The 21,868-nt window shown below is 39.9% G+C and overlaps 1 protein-coding gene across 1 annotated transcript in view; it reads right to left on the bottom strand.

The window, feature by feature from the left end:
• Positions 1 to 3,189: 3,189 nt before the first annotated feature.
• RFLNA (refilin A) overlaps positions 3,190 to 21,868 on the bottom strand; it is a 65,897-nt gene continuing 47,218 nt past the window's right edge. The window contains exons 3-4 of the mRNA XM_089653686.1: positions 9,549 to 9,658; positions 3,190 to 6,711 (exon numbers count right to left, since the gene is read on the bottom strand). Coding sequence (XP_089509812.1) covers positions 6,378 to 6,711; positions 9,549 to 9,658 — 444 coding nt within the window. The 3' untranslated portion in view covers positions 3,190 to 6,377. The remainder of the gene's footprint in view (positions 6,712 to 9,548; positions 9,659 to 21,868) is intronic.

Genomic DNA, 21,868 nt, shown 5'->3' with positions numbered 1-21,868 from the left:
TCCAAGATGGCCCATTTTCTGCCAATGGAACTCCGTCAGCGCCTGAGATGGCACATATCTTTATCAAGGAAATCGTTAGGCTACACGGACTGCCCAGCAATATTGTTTCAGACCGAGGGGTTCAATTTACCTCCAGGATCTGGAGAGCCCTATGTAAAACCCTGAAAGTGGAACTCTGCCTATCATCGGCCTACCAACCTCAAAGTAATGGTCAAACTGAACGAACTAACCAAACGTTGGAACAATATCTACAATGTTTCTCCGCCTTTTCCCAGGATGACTGGACATCTCTACTCCCATTAGCAGAATTTGCGTACAATAATTCCATCCATTCCGCTACGAATCAGTCACCATTTTGGGCCAATTACGGATTCCACCCTTCGTGCCTGCCAAATACCATACTCAAAACCTTGGTACCTGCAGTTCAGGACAGAATCAGCAGGATACAGGACAACTATTGAGCTCTCCAGGAATCCATACAAAGATTGTAAGCTGACTACAAAAGATACTACGACAAGAAACAGAGGTGAAACCCTTCTCTGAAGGTTGAAGACCAGGTTTGGTTGTCAACAGCCAACCTAAAACTTCCTTGCCCATCGTGGAAGTTGGGGCCAAGATACATTGGGCCCTTTCGGATCAAACGAGTAGTCAATCCAGTGGCATATGAGCTATCTCTTCCCAAATCATATAGAATTCACCCAGTCTACCATGTTTCTCTGCTCAAGCCAGCAGTTCATGATCCATTTCCGGGAAGAGTGGAACCACCTCCACCCCCAGTAACAGTTGGGGAGGAGGCAGAATACGAGGTAGAATCAATCCTGGACTGCAGGAAGCGAGGAAGGTAGATCCAGTTCTTGATCAAATGGAAGGGGTATCCTCCTGAAGAAAGCTCCTGGGAACCAAAGGACAACGTACATGCCCCCCAGACTTCTCCAAGAGTTTTACTCCAAATATCCAGACAAGATGGCCCAAGTGGGCATCCGGAGGCTTCCCTTTAGGGGGAGGCACTGTCAGAGCTCTGTCTTCGGCAGAGGTGTTAAGAGACCTGCACCCCTGCCAGTACCTTGCATGGCCGCAGAAGTTCACATCGGCTCAAATTTGACTCCAAACGGCCTTTATAAGGAAGCCCTGCCCTACTCTCAGGTGCTGGTTGATCTCTGGCTTCCCACTACCTTGTTCCTGTTTCCTGTGCTATTGTGATCTGTGATTTCCTGATACCGACTCGGCTTGCTCTTGGACCTGTCTGCTCTGCTTAACCCCTGATCTGACCTCGGCTTGGCTAACGGATATTCCCTCTTTGCTCTTCTGTGTATGACCTCGGCTATCCCATCTGTCTACGTCTGCTCTGATTCCCACCTGGTACCTGACCTTGGCTTTGAACCGGCTATCTAGTAATCCTCTGTTTGCCGGAAGGGCTTGCATACCTCGCACAGGTGCCACCTGTCTGCAGACCTCATCTCTGTGCATCAGCTGTGCTCCTGGGTGGACCACCAACAAGCACTCCGACATGCGACCTGTGCAACTTTGGGCCTGACTCCTACTGTGCCACTCTCAGGGGAGTCTGGAACTTATCCGCAAAGGGAAGCACTCCATTGGCCTCTCACACCAGGTACGTGACACAATTCCAGCAGTTTTGTTGCTCAGATGCCAGGAATTTAGCAGCATTTTGACCTGACACCAAAACCTCCAGATTCAGAAGGTACCTCATGTTATCTAACGTAAGTCATGACCATGTAACACCAGTGATTTGAGGCCAGCTATTTATTAGTACATGGGATGACATACTGTACACATTTTGCATAGCTGCAGCACAATCATGTGGTGCACCTAGTTCTCAGTTCAGTCGAAATAAATGGGAAGTGGGAGGGAACATTGCAGTTCACATTGCTGCAAAGAACCCTAACGTTTGTGTTTTACCACAGAGACTAGAGTGGACTATCTGACTATAGGATCTTAGTGCTCAGTCAGGACCAAAGGCACCAAGATTACAATAACAATTTTGATGCATGGATGAAAGTCAAAGCGCATTTTCATTTTTTTTTTTTTTTTTGAAACCTTTTTTTTTTTTTAGCTGCAAATATTTACTTTTTATTAAAGAGTAGCTTGCAAAAGGGGGATTTCTTTTAAAAAAGTATGTTTGGACTGTAACCTTTTACTAGCAAAAACATATAGCTTCAGGCTCCAAGATTATGCAGTACATTGCTTGTCTGCACACAGAAATAAAACTACCTGCTTTTCTTCTGCTAAATCCTGATGCTCATAAATGTGGGCAAAGCTTAAATGAGCTACTCTTTCAACAGAACAAGATGCATAAATAGCAAAATAAGACAATATCAATAGGCAGCTTAATAATTTGGTCTTCTCTGGACTGCTGAATGCAAAAACAAGCTTCTTTGGCTAGAGGTGCTAGGTACCTGTTGTAACATCTCTCTGCAAATTAGCCAAATCCTTTATGGCAGCCTTTCTCAACCAGGGTGCCTTGAAGTTTCTTCAGGGGTGCCTTGGCAAAATGCCTAAAAATTGGCCAAAAATTGTATACAAGCCAATGGGTGGATCAAGCCTGCCTTTTAGTTACACCAAGCCATAGGTTTTCATTACAACCCTCTAGGGTCTTAACAACCAATGACAACATCAGTTGATATGGAGGATGTTGGTCGTCTGCATGGCATCCTTGTTTGACACCCCCACGCATCTATGTCAGTAATGGAGTCAAATTAGCCAAGTGAAAGAGAGAAATTGAGGGAGAAGAGAAACATTGGAATACAATTCAGTAGCAGTGTGCAAAAGTGTATTTGCTTTGAAAGATTAAATCCCCTCTAACATTGGGTGTCCTACATGTGTGGGTTTTGCTACATTAGGTAAAACTATTAGAATATTTTTTTACATTTTAGAATGGTGTGCCTTGAGACAGTCCATAATTTTAACTGGTGCCTCAAGATTGTTCGTAACTTTAAATGCTGTCTTGACTGAAAAAAGGTTGAGAAACACTGCTTTATGGAACATATCAAAGTCTCAAGAGTGCAATGGTGTCACTGCTGAACAAGTGCAGAGGTGGATTCCAGCATGGGCAAATATCTCATCTATGGCTTAAATCTTCCAAGTGCAAAAAAAAATAAAAAAACACCTTTATCTATCTTAAACATGTATGTATGTGGAAATCAGGTGTGACAAGCAAAATGAAACAAGTCATTATAAACTGCAACAAATTTTATATAAAGCATCCATAATCACAGTTAGAAACAGCTTTGTTATGCTTTGATGCTTCCAAAATGCAAAACAAAAATGACTAATTATTTGCAAAGTATCCTAATATCAAAAATAGAAATGCATTTACATCACATTTACCCCACATCCTATAAGTACATATTTATATTTTACAATATTTTTTTTCACTCACAATTAAGGAAAATAGCAAATTGTAACTTTATGCATGGTGCCTAGTCTCACACTTTTACAGTGGGATGTTTTATCAAAGAACCAACCAAAGTGCCATATATTCTCATTTAGGGCACTGTCTACTTGCCTAGCATCACTCAGTGTTATGCTTACATAGGGGTTTAATCCATATGTGTTATCCCTTCTATGTACTTGCAATCACTATATAGAAAACTGAAATGAAATGTTCTATATACATGCATGATATGGACATTAAAATATTACGAACACTGGTTTCTCGTTCCAGGTGACAAGCAATTAGAGACCTCATGTGCATAAAACTTGCCATCAATATTATTATTCTCTAAAGTGAAATGTGAGACAATAATTATTTACATTCTGTTACATTAATGCTCCACTACAATCAGAAAAATACTTATTTTACTCCTTTTGAACCTGAATAACATGATATGATATTCTGTTATAGGATTTACCCAAAACATGCATTAAAAGGAGTTTCACATAAATCTGTGGCTTGACTGAGCCTGTGTTCAGCCTCAGTGATGCATATTACAAAGAACATTAGTTACTATAAAAGCATTGGCACTGGGCTGGTGAATGTAGAATTTCTAAGCCCAACAATTTAGGCCTCATTCGCACAAGATGTTTTAAAAACGTTCCTCCTCTTTGCAGAATTATTTTGGCAGAAAAAAAGCCTGACGCTTGTAAAAGTGCCCAACACTTTTTCAAGCTTTTAGGCGCATTTACAGGCATCAAGCTCTAGGGCGTTAATTCATTTCATTGGCCAGAATAATAAATTATTCTGGCCATTGAAATGAATTAACTCTCAAGCGCTAAATGCGCTTTAAAATTATCAAGCATTTTTTCTGCCCAAGAGCTGCTGCTCCTGGACACACTGGCAGTGTTTTTGTTTTACAGCTCCTAAAAGCCCCTGCCACTAAAAGCTTCTAAAAGTCTATGTGTGCATGGACACATAGGATAATATGGATTGGTGTATGGAAGCTGTAAAAAAACGGCTGACACCCCTAAAAGTGGCTGCAAAAACACCCTGTGTGCATGAGGCCTAAATCTTGGAGATAACAGGCATTTTCAAGGAGCTTCAAAAGACAGAAAAACTTTAAAAAAAATAGGCATCAGTTGTATTTAGGGCACATTGGTAACCTTTCACTTAGGGATTTTTCAGCTCTACACTCAGAAATACTTTGGTTGTAGCTTTAGTGGAATTAGTGTATGCATAAAACCTGTACCAGAAGAAATAATTAACATATGCAAATAACTATTGAGGTTGGAATAGGATGCCACTGCAAGGAGCTGTCATGACATCGTCCAGCAACCATTCTTCCTTTAGGCATAACATGCTTATCTTTCTAACAAATGTTGGTGGTTGTTATATAGCCAAACCACCCATTGCACAGATCCCTCTGTATAAGAGCTGACCACCCGACCTGCTTCTGTGTTCCAAAATCAAATGCCCCAAAATAGAACAAAGCATAACCATAGTTTCTGTTTGGGGCATCTCTGTTCTTGTGTTATCCTGGTTTTCCCACTGCTGGTTCTGTAATCACCAAAAACTCAGATGCTTCAGGTATGTTAACACATTCACAATTTATGTGACATTAATAGCAGATGTTTGATAAATTGTCATTTTAGCTAAATATTTTAATGCTAGCCATACACGGTAAGATCTTTTGTTATTTGCAATTCTTCAACTTGACAGACAAGCATTGGAAATTAGAATCATCAAATCAAATTATTTTAGCTGCATGATTTTCCTTGAATACAGATTTCAGGTCTAATGAGTGATGTGGCAACCGAGGTAACAACTACTAGAGCCGTGGTCCCGGGGAGCCGTGTTATAACCCTGATTCAAGAATGCTTGTCTCTTTCCTTCTCACTCCACCAACTGATAGGGCCCAGGGTAGTTCCGCTGCAATTCTTTGGCCAAAGTTTTTTTTTTTTTTTTTTTTGCCTCTGCAGTCAATAATTTCAATTTATTAGATTTTTTTTTTCAAATGGTATTGTGCTTGAACAAAGATTTTTACATGTTATACATTTTTATTGTTTCAATGAATGTATTTGTCATTCATACTAAAAGAACACCTATTCTGAAAATGACACTGTACACAACTGGTGCTGCCTGCATATTCCTTTGGAGGTTTAATCTGCAAGATGTCTGTGTTTCTTGATAGCGCCAAAGACTGGCCTAGCTCTTCCCTTCTCCATATTGACCAATGGGCCTGCATAAAAGAGGCAGGCCAGTGGGGAGGCATGAGAGCAAACAGGTCAGCATTCAACATTACCACAAAGGGAAACAACAGGGATTGCCTGCAAAATTCAAAAATTCAAATGGAGTCTCTAGGTATATAGCAAATAAAGCTCCAACCAAAGTAGGATACCCAGCCTTTGGTAGTTCATTGTACAGGCCATTGGAATTCAGAATTCATTGCTACCAAGAAGTGTTGAAGCATTGCAAATCAGGGTTCTACTCTACCTCTGTGTTGTGCAAACATCCAAAGATACATATAGACACAACTAGGTGCTGCACTTAATTTATGTGCTTACTTTTCAGTGTCATTTTTGTTTACTTTAAGCCAGTGATTTAAAGTGATGCTTTAATCTGCATTGCATTGGATAAAACCCTGAATAGTGCATGGCCAGCTTTAGCTAAGATGGGAAAAAGTTACAACAAATTTTATATTGAATTCTCTTGAATCTCTTCCACTTAAAAAAAAAAGTATGTACAAAACAGCATAAAATAAACAGGCCATTGTAGCGAACAGATACAATATTCACATAAAAGCACTGGAAATCCCAGTGTAGTGTACAAGTCTTTCAATCATAAACAGTCAAGTTTTAATAACGTTAGTTTTGGAGAATTCAAACCGCTTAAGCTGTAGATCCGCCATCTCATATTTGTAAGCCCAAGTGCATTGGCAGGCATGTGTGTTCTTCAGTGAGGTGGGCATAGTCCTTGATCAGGTTTATAGGTTGTCAGTATATATAATACATGGGCTTGTTTCCTCGCACAGTTCCAGTTGCACACTAGACGCAAACCATTTCTTGGCCCCCCCACAATTGTAATTGAGTGTTGTTCTGTAAATGTTCTTGGCATGTTTGGGGAATATGATGGTTGTACTTTGAAACCTTAAAGGTTTGTTGCGAGGTTCAAAGAGCAGCTGAGATTTATAATTCCTCCATGTGCAGTTTGGAGTGGAGATTATGGTCTCACTGTAGGAAGTAATGGTTGGAACTGGGGCATACAAAACGTGATCTCGGTAATGCTTCTCTGAATCATATTTGATCTCAGAATTGCACCTGCAAGACAAGTTTTAAAAAATATAAGAAAATACAAATCTGATTAATACAACATGAAAGGTGTTTTAATCATGGCATCCAAATATTCGTAAATTAAGAAAACTTGTTTGATACACAAACTGACCAAATACAATATAAGCTAATTTATCTGTGAATGGTTGAATACTTTGCATCATATGGACAGCACAGAGGCTTTTATAAAGCATTACTGAGGTCCTCAGTTTCAATTCTAGCCAGGACACTATCTTTACCTGTCTAAATTGCCTATAGTATGTCTGTGAGATACGGACTTTAGATTGTAAGCAACTTGAGAGCAGGGACTGATGTGAATTAATAATCTGTAAACTGATGGTATTACTGTATATAAACACCTTAAATACCTATGCATGATATGTCACATAAATACTACGATTTAATATTTAGTAATTGTTCTTATGATTGTATGTCATTTTCCTATACAAACTACACTGTCCAATAAATGGAGACTCATTCTCTCAATAGCATTGCTAACTTTTTTTTTTATGGGTTTCATAAACAATTTTGCTACTGTTGCTTTTCAAAACTTGTAACATAAACACTCATAAATATGTGGATTTTGTCACATACTTAGGATTTGCTGTCCTTTTACCAGCTCCTATAGTCCTCCCAATGCTTTTTCCAGCCATAAACTCTGCTTCTCCTGGTAGACACATTTTAACCTAGCACATTTAATAAACTTAAATGGATTTTGAGTCCCTGAGAGAGCAGCACTGTAATCAACCCATTAAATAATTTTGTTACTTGCATATAAAGCAAACAGCGGTGGACTGGTCCTGTTGTTCTCACGTCCAGAGCCGGTCTATGGGCATGATGATGCGAGGAATAGTCCACTGCATAAGACCACTAGACAGAGAGGGGGCAAGAGTGGCAGGGACAGGTCTTGCGCCGGGAGGATCGGCAGAATTAGGTGAATATATCTCGGCTCAATCCCATAGACAAAAACAAGCAGTTAACCCACGCAGTGCGGGCACAGACTTGGAGTTCAGCTTTAACATTATACAAGAGAAACCATATAAAGCACTTGGATTTCCCAAATGCACTAAGAGGCTACAATCAACTAAACACATTTTTCAAGCCCTAATGAAAAAGAAACCCTAAAGCCCCCAGAAACCATTGGACTGTCCTTTTTGTTATATTTGGACTTTTGCAGTTAAAGCAGTACACTTGGATTTCTGTCCATTTTAAAAAGCTGCCTAGCTAGAATCATTGTGCTCTATCGTCTCATCTTCATCCTCAGGATCTAATTCTATTTCAAATCCAGCTCACTCAACTTCATGTTTTGCAAGGAAAAAAGACTGACAGGGTCTTAATCTATTCCCAACTGTCTCCAATAGGAAAAATACGTTTTGGTTGTGTTGAACAATTACATTTCTTTAGTTGGCTAGATTGAACATCTAAATGAGTTTTAGTTACCTTTTGTTTGTGTTGCATTATGTTGTAGCTGCCTTTCTGTGTACAAAGCTGTGCACTCCCATTATGATGTACGTACAACCAAATGATAAGATCAAAATTATACAATCTGTCAAGCTAAATGAAAGTGCTAAATGAAAAGCTCAGATTGGCTGCTTTCAGTTATAGCATGTCCCTTTTTTTTAGAACAGGGTAACTAATCAGTTTATGCTTTTAATATCTAGCTACCATTTCTGTGCCAGAATGAGTTCCATTTATTATTATTATTATTATTATTATACAGGACTTGTATAGTGCCGACAGTTTGCTCAGCGCTTTACATTATGGAGGGAGACAATACAGAAACAATACAGTTCAATACAAGAGGGATTAGAGAGCCCTGCTCCTTGGAGCTTACGATCCATTTCAACATTTATGTCACATGGTCAGTATGACCTATTTTCTTAAAGTGTTATTAAACCCAGGCCCCTGCATTCACTCTATCTGGTCTCCCACAGTACACAGAACATGGAAATGCAATTATTTTAGTAAATATAAACTGCTAAATACCTTTTCTCATCAGCAGTTAGATCAGTCTTGTGACATCTATCAGTGTTCAACAGAGCACTGGCTAAAGCTTGTAGAAAGAGTTTTTATTCTCCCCTGATTGTCCTACAAGGCTGCATAACCCCTGACCCTCTATATGGACAGCGCTGATTGGCTCTGTGCTGATCACATGCACTCTCCCCCCAAAAAAAACTCTCTATCAATACACACCAAACTATGCACGTGCAGCTTGCCCCCAAGGCTCTGTTCTATCAGTATATGGAATGGGGACAGTAGAGAAAGGGGAGGATCGGAGAAGATAGAATCAAACAGCCTTCTGTTGATTGGCCCTGTGCTGATCACATGCACCCTCCCAAACAATAAACAAAAAACTCTCTGGCTATACATACTAATCTGAGCATGTGCAGAGTATCTCCTAGGGCTCTGTACTATCAGCAGATGAATTGAGGACAGTAGAAGAAAGGGAAGATCAGAGAAGACAGGATCAAACAGCCATTTTACTCAATGCGGAGGATTAACCCCTTAGGTTCCTCAGTGAGTATAACAAGCATGCTTTACTGCATATACAGTTGATTTTACTGTTGTGGGTTTAGTAACACTTTAAATGTGCTGGGTAAAATTAGGAGCCTCTTTTTATTGCATTAATAATATCAGCTGATCTAATAAATTAACACTTGAATTGTTTCTATTTTTTCCCCAGGTAACTGCATAGACATGCATAAAAACTACCACAAACAAGTAAATTCCATGAAGCAACACAACTTGCACTGACAAGGTGCAGTTCAGTAAAGTACACTAAAGACTTAGATTCCAAAGATGGATAGCTCAAAGATCTGATTTACCTGATTTCTTGTACTGGCTCAGGATTCACTTCGATACTTTCTCCAAACACAACTGGCTGCATCCTTGGCCGTGCTTCTGGCATGGAGTTGTTGAGAAGGAGGTATGGGATCTGCAAGGGGAAACACATATTTTTATGCTTGATGCTTATCAGCAAAGAAATATGATTGTGGGTTTTATTCAGTTACTCGTGTTAATAACAAATGAAAACCAGGCCAATCAGTGAATCTGGGGAGAATCATATAATTTATGCTTCAAAATTGCTTTGATTCCTCAATTACATACTACTGTTCAGATCACGTAGATATGCATGCAAGTATTTGAAAAAATTGCAAATCATGTTCTTCTGTTTCCAGTCCTCAATACTCTTTAAAGTACACTTTATATAATATACTAGTTATCTGACTGACAACTACTGCTTTCTGAGACACATATCCAGAACAATCAAATATCAGAAAAGTTGCAGGCTTGTCAGGGTTCTGAATATGCAGACTTCTTTCAGAGACTGAGAAAGTACTGAAACCATTGGTTCATCATTGCTGTATATGTAGGGAACCAGCATTCCATTGTGGGAGGTCAACAAGTACAGACTCCATGCTTCCTCAGTACAGGCTTCCTATAAATTTGACTTTTATGAACTAAAATTGAACATTTCCATTATGAAAATATAAAAACATTGATTGACACCAAACATTGGTAATTAATAATACTTCAGGTTTCTCCACATCTGAATGGGTTAAGTCTTTCCTAATTGAAGGCAAGCAGTAGCAGCTTAGTTTAATGACTGACGCTGCTCTAAATAACTGTATGCATAAATTCCAGGCTAACTTCTTCTTTCAGAGTGACAGGTTGAGTTATAGTCTGCTTTTCCACAGTCAAAATTACTGCCAAAAGATTTATAACATAACTAAACTAACATAATAATGCTTCATGCTCACTGTGGCAAAAATTACATTTAGCTATTTTAACTGCTCAAGCACCAAATATAGTACATAAGTCTCCACTAATGATGGTTTAGGATGACACTGTACACTCTTGTAATTTTCTTATTAAAATAAAATCTTCTTATGAAAATAAGCTTTTCATTTTAAAACATGAAGGAGAAAGGAAAATATGGCTATATATATATCATAACAACCTCGAATAGCTCTAAAGAGATTATAAAGATATTTTATAAAAATAAAAGAAGTAAAATGTGTCTGTGTTGACCAGATTCCAGCAGTCATTGCTACAGTGAAGTTAAAAATTGGAGGTCATCAAATGACTGGTTTGTATGGGCAACAACTCCATGTTCCATTCAAAGGATATTAATAACACTTGTATGATATTTCTCGCAAACAAATATTACTTCAGGTTATTATGAATATTACTACTGAAAAAAAATACTTTGATATACAACTAATAACAGAGAACTTTTAAATTTACAATTTTTACTACTGCGTCTAGGTTTTCTTTTAAATATTTGCCATATCCTTCCCCAAGGATTCTTTAAAACTCATCACAAGACTCTTCCTAAGGTTGCCATAGATGGTTTGAAATTCGGTCAGTTCAGCAGGGACCAGCTGAATTTTGATCCATGTAGCCACAGCATAGCCACTGTACTATAGTTTTCACTAGTACTATTATGCCCATAAACTATTTTTTTCTGACCTTTAACAATTGCTAATCTGCTGTACTAAAGGTGGCCATGACATTAGATGAAGGACAAAGTCGGCTAAGCATGCCTACTGTATATACCAGAATGTTATGCATGTTTATGTGACCTGCTGTGCTAGTCTTTCTTGGGGGAACATCTGGAAGATATCTGCCCTGATTGTAGGTAACTTGTAAACATCCATATTATTATACAAACATGTCTACAAATGTAAGGTTTTGCACATCTTATGTGCAGGGGCACAGAAGTGATTTTGCATAAAATGTGCTAGAATTGTTTAAAGAAGTAGATATTGACTGATACTGAAATACATTGCTTGAATAATTCTACTTAACAAAGACAATGTCCACAATAGATTGCTTGAGCTGGCCATAGACAGTTCAAAATTTGTCAAGTTCAGTAGAGACCTGCTGAATTTCGACTTTTGTGTAGCTGTGCCTGTTTGATAGAAGTCGATTGTTAGAGTAACTTCTGTCAGACAAGTTGGAAAACTTTTGTCACTCAGCAGCTACAGCCATTGATCAGTGTATTTTGATAGTGGAGAGTTCTACTGTCAGTATACAGTGCCCAAATGGGGAAGATTCTTCATCCACCATCTATAGCCAACTTTACTGTACCAAAGAGCAATGTGAGCTACCATTTTATTTCATTTACATACAATGACCAGTTTTTCATACAACTATCTTCAGTATATTTTTTCTAAAAAGCAAAAGTCTACATATAATATTTTCACGATCTCAGTTTTGGCCTTATGTACATGGTCCACCTCAATGTAGATGCAAACCCTAAATGAATGACATTTAGGTTTGTTTTTATTTTTAATAAAATACTGGTTTTCGCCATCTTCCATACCTTATTGCATCTCAGTTCTGCTCATTACTTCCAACAATCTCTCAGCACGGGTTTGCTGACAGTGACAACCAGTGGTGTATATAGGTTTTGTGCTGCCCTAGGCAACACAAAAATTGGCGCCCCCCTACAGAGAGAGCCTGACATTGACCAACAACACTCCTCCCCCTCACTAGAGAGAGCCTTCCATTACCACTGCCCCCATACACCAGCCACCATCGCCCACGTGAAGAGAAAGACACTCACCTTCACAGCTCCGGACAGCCCTGGGAACAAGAGGCGGGCTGTGCATACACTGTCATGAAACCCACAGCCTCTCTCGGAACCCACCAGGTCCCCATGCCACCTGTGTCCCTTCTTCCATCCCTTCTTCCGGCAGTGCTGCCCCCCTGAAAAATGACGCCCTAAGCAAATGCCTTGTTTGCCTTATGGTAAATATACCTTTGGTAACAACACTAGACCATGCCTGTACAATGTGCATGGGCATGTTTGTGTTTAGTATTCATCGGAAGCTCATGTGACAGGGTGTTAATGCAGGAGCACCATTTGGAGACTCTGTAACTCTATAACACAAAGGTGCCTGAACAAGGACCTCCATGGCAGAAATACAAGGTATAATTTTGATGAAGGCCACAGATTTAAAAATATTGAAAATAACTAATAATATTAACATGTTAAAGCTTATATGAGAACATAATGGCATATACTTTAATCTTACATCTGCAAGCATCCTCTTTGTGCATAGTTTAACCCTTTAGCGCCAACGCCTCCCAGCCCTTTAAGAGCTTCTGGATGCCAGGTGGCGGAGGCAGGCATTTGGGTAACGTGACCACTGTGATTGGCTGTCACAGCAGTCACATGATCGGAAAGGTCCTGATGTCAAATATGCATCGGAAGCTTACCGATCCCCGCTGGCTACCATGCTGGGAGAGTTCACTCAGCACAGTAAGCTGTTTATACAGGGCCGCTTATATGCAGCTGCTCGTCGTTAAGGCCCACCCGCTGAGAGGCGCATATATGCATCAAGCCAAAATTAAGTGGTTAACCTTTCACTTAAAATTACACAATGCCTTATTTATTTCTTCCTCTCCCTACAGTATTAAAATCTGACCTGCTTTATATTTCAGGATTTGTAAATACCTTTTTATAATCTTTTGTTATCCAAACCTTTGCCCTTCCTCAGTTCTTGCCTAGGCTACATTTCAGCTTTTTTCTGCAGTCTCCTCGGATACCACGTCTCACATCCCAGGAGGAAACAGTTTAATTCAGCTAGGGAGCTCTGTCTTGCTTTAACACAATGGCAATATAAACTACTGGCAATATAAAGTCCCGGCACCAAATCTGGCGCTGCATTATCAGGGGACCAGACATGCAGCAGTAGAGGGCAATGCAGATTACAGAACAAAGTGGATCCCCTGAGCTTGTAGCAATGTTAATTCAGTAAAAATGGTAAAAGAGGAATTGAGAAAATTTTGCCGCAAAACACAGAAGGTCCTCTGTAATGCCCTATAGCCTTTTAATCATTTGAAGATGTGTTGGTTCTGAATTTTATCAGTTTATGCTTTTGTAGTCTACCCAACTTATTATACTTCTTACTTTGATAGCAGATAGAGTTTTAATTTGGTTACAAATTTTGCATAGATATATTTTTGTTTCTTAAAGAGGAATTTCTCTCCCCCCTCTATTATTTTTGTTTTTCCTCCCCCTATTACCTGATCCTGGTCTGAGGACATCTCAGATATTCACCCACACAGTGAATCTAGCGTTGTCCTGCTGAGATCCTCTTCTCAGCAGCTGCCACCAGGTCCTGTACTGCCATGTTTTTCTGTGAAGTCATCAGAAGGTTGCGCCGGCTCTTCTGGATTCTGGTGCAGCCTTCCAATGACACACCGCTAGCCCCACCCCTTCTCTGTTAGTGAGTGGAGTTGATGTGATGGGCTCCCGATGTCTCCTGAGATATGAATGTCATAGGAAGCACCAGGACACTGACGAAACTAATTGTGTTAAAAAAACAAAAAAAAAGCGGAGGGGGATGGAGAGGAGCCAAGTGAATTTAAAGGGTGAAGATCCACTTTAAGCTTTAATGAACTTTTCATTAATTTGACCAACACCAAAAATTTAGCAAAGAGTATAATTGAAAAAGTCTTCCGACAAGAAAGGATGTCAAATAAACGCAGCATAGCTGAATAAAGCTTTAGGGGAGCTTTTTTCCCCAACTTCTTTTTTGTGACACAGACAGGGTTGGCTTAGTGCTAGACCATGTTTATTACAAACAACTGGTAGCTAAATAAATAACCCCTATCGGCATCTGCCAGAGCTGCTGAGACTGGGTGCCATTTTAAAAATGGCACGGGGCAAATGAAAGTAATCCCAATGGTGCTTTTAAAGTATATATCTAAATTGAAACTTTACATTTTATGCAATGCTTACTTCAAAAAAATGTGGGTAAAGTATGAACTTAATTATTTTATTAACTAGCTAGAGATTTGCCTGCAGGTAGTAAGGTGTATATTATTACCTCCTTTACACTATTAATACACCATGCTTTCCTGCAATTTTAATTATAAAGAAATGAAAATGTTCAGCTCCTTGTTCCTTGCGGTTGGAAAAAAAGCTTCAAGTCCAGACAATTCCCATGTCTGCACAGTTCAGAAATTAGAACCAGGCTGACATGTTTTAGCATTTCAGTGTTCTTGAACCAGCACACATCAATGGCCTCCAGCCTATCTTGCAAAACATCCATACAAATGAATGCAGTGTTTTATGTTGACTTGGCTCACATGGAAGGAAATGCCGTTAGCTCTGTTTGTCAAAGAGAGATGTGCTGCAACAATATGAGTAACCATGCCTGGGGCCATAATGACTGGAGGAATAACATACAGTTTGGTACATAAATGGTATCCTATAGAAACCAATGAGAATTTTCAAGTTCACAGCATTTACAACAGGGGGCATTCTTGCTAACTGACTGCTGGAAATGATTTTACTTTGCATTTTGCTCTATTGTTCTCTGGCTAAAAGAAAGATATTTAAAGCTGAACTCCAGGCAAATATAAAAGACACATATTAGTGCAGCTCTGTAATCATTAATACATCATTAAATCTATTTTAAAAACAAGGAGTGAAAGTACCTGAAATCAACCTGTTATAGCCTTCTGCAGTCCCTGTACAGCAGGGCTGGAGTGTAAGAAGGATGAGCAATACAAGAACCCATATGTTCATGTGCTGACAAGAAGCAAACCTGCTCTTAATCTATCCACTGCTATATTTGCTCCAACTTGAGGGACTCTGAAAATTCCAGAGTTAGGACCGCAGTATATAGAGGAGCCTTGATGTAGGCCCTGCGATTTAAACGTATATTTGCAAATGTGTGAAAACAAAACCCTCTGTTTTTAATGTGGATTGTTAGACAGGATTAATTTGATTATTTTACAGGCTGGCTGGCAAGTGTGCTGGGAAATATTTTGTTTGTTTTTGTTGTGTGTTGACCTTCCATGTGCACCTTACTGCAAAGGCTAGTTATAGGCTTGAGTGGTTGCCACTTTTTTGTACAGTTGGTTGAATTGGATGTGGGGATGCACTAGATGCCTTCAGCTGCCAATGTGCTTTTGCTGGGCATGCCTTTAAGGAGGTGTGGGCTCCAGTGAGCGCTGGAGGGGCAGAGCAAAGAGTGGTGACTGATAGTCACTGCTCTCTGCTCTAAGTGGACTGAGAACTAAGCAATCAGCAATCATGTGATCACTCAGTTCTTGGGTTTGAAGCCGGTAGGGGATAGCTGCAGCATCACACTGATGCTGCAGCAGGGAGGTGAGTATGTGTTTTTCTTTTTTTTTGGTCCCACATTTCTCCTTTTACAGATGCCTGAATACTCTTAAGAAATACAGCAGCAAGAACCCGCAGACAAACTTTCAGACAGAACACGACATGACGTCAGTATTCACTTGAATTACTACATTGTATTACAGGAGATATCAGTATACTGTGTGAATATAGACTGTAAAAATGATTTGCCCGTGTATTGCAGAACCTTTTGAGCCCATAAGTACGCACATTAAAATTTACACAACCCAATCTGTTGAAGGAAAGAAGTGTTTTGTTAAGCCAAGGGAAACTGCATGAAAACGTTCACTCGACATTTGCATACTGTTATTCTCAATTTAAAATCAGCAGGGTTTATAGCATGTGAAACTGCCAGATCTTTTTTTCTTTTATTTAAAGTGGGCAATAGGTTCGTTGGTGACAGCCAAGAAAGAAAATGTCTTGGCACTGAAAATTCACTTTCCAACCAGAATGGAACTGTAGCTCTTGTGAGGTGTCACATTTCTCCTGAAATCAGCAATACACCTCCAACTTTTAACATTCGGTTCCTCCAGACTTTTTCTTTCATGACACAAATAATATGGAGAGGGGAGAGGGTGGATATGACAGCACCAAGGATTTCATTTATTAAAGTATCTAAAAGAATACATTGATGAATTACATAGAATACCCAGATCTTTTTCCAATGTTGATGTGCAAATGAAATGAAAAACTGGAGTGCTTTCTGTGAGCAACATTGTGGTTTTAGATACTTCTATAAATGGGACTCCTGTTTGTCATTTCTTTGACTTCACTTCAGTTTGAAATTTTGTGAAGGCAATTATTAGGCTTTGAAAAGTGTTAAAGCCATCTTAAGAGACCATTATGCTTTGGAAGTGCTGGTAAACAGATTTTTCTGCCATGTGCACCCATTGCAGTTAGGGAATATTGGTGCAATATTCCATTTCATGCCTTTGCACTGCTGCTAACGACAGCTTAAAGTGGATAGTTATAAAAAGTTTTTTAAAGTTTTACTTTTTCAGTTTTGGATAGAGTGGGGAGGGATTAGAACATATTTTATTAGCTGTGCCCCCCCCCGTTAGGAATAGGGATATGTCGTCTTTACCATTATCAGTGAAAGTGAAATTAACCCCTTCAGCCTAAGGGTAAAACAAATCCTAATGCCTGAGCACTAATGTGCAACTTTGACATGTGTTAGTAAAACCTACGACTACTTTGTACATCCAGGTGAATTATACCTTTTTTTTAGGACATATTGGGCTTTCATTTGGTGGAAAATGGTAATGAATATCTCCTGATTTTTTTTTTACCAAAGAAAACTGGCCCAAAATAGTGAACTAAATATTTTTTTTTAAATGTAACTGTATATTTCTTGTTGCTATCATAACCTAACAGCAAAGAAAAACCCCAAATAAATTCTCCTGTTCCTAATGATCACAGTGATACTACATTTGTGTATGTTATTTGTTGTTTGTACCCGTACTACAGCCCAGAATCAATAGTTTGCTTTATTTGTCCTACCTAAAACATACTGACATTGACACTAACTGACACTAATACTAATTTAAGAAAAAAAATCCTGCCCAAAATATACTGACCCTGACCTTTACTTGACCCAAACACTAACCCTGACAATGACCTAGAACAAACCTTAATCTAGGTATTTTTTTTTTTATTTTTTAATATTTTATTTATTTATTTATTTTACACCTTTTTTTTCTCTATAAAGGGGGGGAGAGAGAGAGAGAGAAAACACAGGGGCGGGCTTCACAGTGACTAATCACTGTGATAACCAATCAGAGCCCATCACAGCAATCAAGTGACCTGTAATCGGGACTGGGGCCCATGGTTAGACTCCAGTTTCTGTGCTGGGTGCGCGATGTGCGGCAAATATGCTGCCCCATGGCATAAAGCCCAGTGAAGTGAGGCTACATATTTGTGTGAGGTCGGCATTAAGAGGTTAAAGAAAACCCTAAATTTTTGTCCGCAGAAAAGCAATAGATGGGAAACCTTCCAATGGGGACACTAATTCCCTAATTTGCAGGGATTATTGCTTACCTTCTGTTTTGGCTATGGGACAGGAAGGGAAGGTAAATCTCCCCAATGGGACACAGATGTTAAAAAAAGAAAAAAACCGACAGGGGTTATAACTCTCAATTACTCTATTCAAAATGAAAAAAAAAATGTTGCCTATAGTTCCATTTTAAAGCTGAAGTTTAGGCATGCATGTTTTTGCATTGTTACATTGGTCCAACTTGGTCCATTGTAAGTATGCATGTGTCATGCCAGGGAGATCCCTGTTGAAGCTGGAAATCACTGCCCTATGTTCAATATGCAGCAGGGTAGTAGCTCACTTGGACCAGGTGGCAGAGAACACTTTGCATTTTCCTAATGAACGCAAAGGGTTCTCTGATTGGGCGAGGTGGAGAACACAACATTACCATCCAACCTCTCCACCTTGTACTGATATGAATCTTTGCTCTCAAAATGGCCTTTTCCTTCCTACACCTTTTTTTTTTACTCCAGATACTGGGAATGCTTTAGGAGTATACACTGCGCCTGCACCGCAGGCAGTATACAATAGAAAAAGAATTGCTTGGATACAGGATTTTTTGGCAGAAGAGACAGACATCGTCTCTTTTGCCAAAACGTTCTACGTACAGTATAAGCATTTTTTTCTATTTTGCGAGTCTAGTTCATCTTAGGTTCCCAGAGGAGCCTGCACATATGTTTTGTTATCTCAAAGACTGAGATCTTATAAGGTTGTGATATATGTCACAACACCAGCCTGATGAAGTCCGTCAATGATGTATAGCACTGGAGGGAGACTATAAAGTGACAAGATATTCCTATTACTTTTCACTAAGTTGTAAAGGATTTTAACTGATGTTTAAAATATATGTAAACCTTAAGAATGAACTTATCTTATTTACTCCCTTTGGCGTAGTTGAAGTATGACCAAAGCTCTTTTGGCCATACTTCTCTTATGCGTCACGGGATTGACCTTAGTTCGACAATCCCGTGACCAAAATTCAGCTGACAGTAGGCTAAAGTCCACTGTCGGATGATGTCACAGAGCTGCTGCAGGCTTGGCAGGGATCCCGACAATAATGTCAAGATCCGCCCAGATTCCTGAGTGGCAGCTGGCTCAGCCTCTGTAAGTGTAAATATTTGTTATTTTCCATTCCCACACTTTTCTTTTAAATATATAATAGATTGATACAAGAAAACAACAATTGCTTCTTCCAGACAGTTAGTGCTTTCCTACAAACTCTGTAATTTTATCTCAAACAATGTTATCAAAAAGTACACTATGTTGCCAAAAGTATTGGGACACCTCTCCAAATCATTGGATTCAGGTGTTCCAATCACCTTCATGGCCACAGGTGTATAAAATCAAGCACCTAGTCATGCAGACTGCTTCTACAAACATTTGTGAAAGAATGGGTCGCTCTCAGGAGCTCAGTGAATTCAAGCGTGGTACCGTGATAGGTTGCCACCTGTGCAAGTCCATCTATGAAAATTCCTTGCTACTAAATATTCCACGGTCAACTGTTAGTGGTATTATAACAAAGTGAAAGCAACTGGAAACAACAGCAACTCAGCCACAAAGTGTAAAATGACAGACTGGGGTCAGCACATGCTGAAGCGCACAGTGCGCAGAAATCGTCAACTGTCTGCAGAGTCAATAGCTAAAGACCCCCAAACCTAATGTGGCCTTCAGATTAGCACAACAACAGAGCTTAGAGAGCTTCATGGAATGGGTTTCCATGGCTGAGCAGCTGCATCCAAGCCTTACATCACCAAGTGCAATGCAAAGCGTGGGAAGCAGTGGTGTAAAGCATGCTGCCACTGGAGTCTAGAGCAGTGCAGATGCGTTCTCTGGAGTGACGAATCACACCGATGAACGTGTCTGGGTTTGGCAGTTACCAGGAGAATGGGACTTGCCTGACTGCATTGTTGCAACTGTATAGTCTTGTGGAGGAGGGATTATGGTGTGGGGTTGTTTTTCAGGGGTTGGACTTGGCCCCTTAGTTCCAGTGAAGGGAACTCTTAAGGCGTCCGCATACCAAGACAGTTTGGAAAATTTCATGCTCCCAACTTTGTGGGAACAGTTTGGGGTTTTGTTCCAACATGACTGCACACCAGTGCACAAAGCAAGGTCCATAAAGACATGGATGAGCAAGTTTGGGGTGGAGGAACTTGACTGTCCTGCACAGTGTCCTGACCTCAACCCGACAGAACACCTTTGGGATAATTAAAGCAGAGACTGTGAGCCAGGCCTTCTCATTTGACATCAGTGCCTGACCTCACAAATGCGCTTCTGGAAGAATGGTCAAACATTCCCATAGACACACTCCTAAACCTTGTGGACAGCCTTCCCAGAAGAGTTGGAGCTGTTGTAGCTGCAAAGGGTGGGCCAACTCAATATTGAACCCTACGGACTAAAACTGAGACGTCACTAAAGTTCATGTGTGTGTAAAGGCAGACGTCCCTATACTTTTGGCAATACAGTGTATATTAGGACTACAGAGTGCCTTCATTCTATCTTATGGAAATAAGGAGATTTTTTTTTTCTTTTACTTAACAAAGCACACGTGGTTTTACAAAATACCTGAAAATAAATGCAGACACATTGCAGCCTTAAATATATGGTAAATATAGGTTTGCTTTATGCTGTTTGAAAGCTGTTAGCAAATAAGAAAATTTAAATCATTTACAGAATGAACCAATTTCCCTAAATAAGGGAAAAAGTCCTTCCTAACTCCGAATGACAAACCCTGGTTTACAAACCGCAAGAGGGATGTTACAAAAACTCTGTATGATGTTAATATATTGCAAATGACAGGAAAACTGGCCAAAATATTGTACAAGCTCACAGCAGGGATGGTACAGGCAATCTTAAAGTAGTGCTCAAGTTTCTACTTTTTTCAGTCCAGGGCAGCTTAGGAAGCCTATAGAACAGCCTGCAGTACATATTTTCTTTATTTGTGTGACAAAATAACTTTATTTACTGCTGTTAATTTAAGTCCAAGAGCGCTGCTTCTCTGAATATCCGATCGGAAGAGCTTGCACCATGATTTCATCACAAAAGCCCTTTATTAGGTACAGCGCAGACTAAAGCTGCACTGTCAATCACTTGCTGGGAGGAGAAAGAAGGAGGGGAGTGGCTTTATGTCCTATGGATGCAACTAGGTGGTGGAAAGTCACATGTAAGTGCCAGCAGTAGTGCACACACAAAGGTTTCTCCTACTGTTGTAAGAAACAACAGTGTTTGGAAGAAGGACACCAAGGATTCATGGTAAGTGCTGAGGCTAGCAGAACTAGTATGCAATTTACTGTGAGGGTTTTGTATCACTTTAAAGGAATTTTATGGACTCAGGATAACTGATAAATTGCCCACAAGCAACTGGAAACCACACCTTTCATAATCACACCCTGACCCCACTCCTCCTATCCTCATGCCTTCCTATTGGCCAGTAGGGCTGTCTGATGACCTCTGGTAGCCAAAGGGAGTTGCATGCTGTGAAAAAGATTAGGTTGTTATTTTCATAACAGAGTGCCCCAGTTTGGGGGGTAAGGGGCACTCTAAAAGCAGTCTGAGGATGTGAACAGTCCTGAAAGGGACTGCTATGGCTTTGCCGCAGTATACAGTATCAAGAAGATTGAGTTTGCTATAAGGGAAAACAGTACAGGTATTTTTGTGACATTTTCCTTAAAAAAAACAGTAGTTCTGTATCTCTAGACATTATATGAGTGCAGTACAGGATCAAGTAGTGAGGGGAAGAAATTGCCTGGAAACAGGCCAACTCCCTGTGAACAGCCCCAATAGCTACTTCAACCAGCAGGGTCTCGTGGGTAACCTGCGGCGGTTGCAGGGGCCTGCCATCTATCGCCTCGAGGACCAATGGGGTAACTAGAGCCTGCAGAGGAATGGAGTATTGGGCAGCAAATGAATTGTCCATAAACAACCCGCCAGCACCAGAGTCTACCAACGCC

Source organism: Staurois parvus, unplaced genomic scaffold, assembly GCF_062004578.1.
Source record: "Staurois parvus isolate SC_StPar_1 unplaced genomic scaffold, SC_StPar_1.0 ptg000719l, whole genome shotgun sequence".
NCBI lineage: Eukaryota > Metazoa > Chordata > Amphibia > Anura > Ranidae > Staurois > Staurois parvus.
Note: the sequence above shows the minus strand (reverse complement) of the source record. Positions and strands in the feature narration are given on the sequence as shown.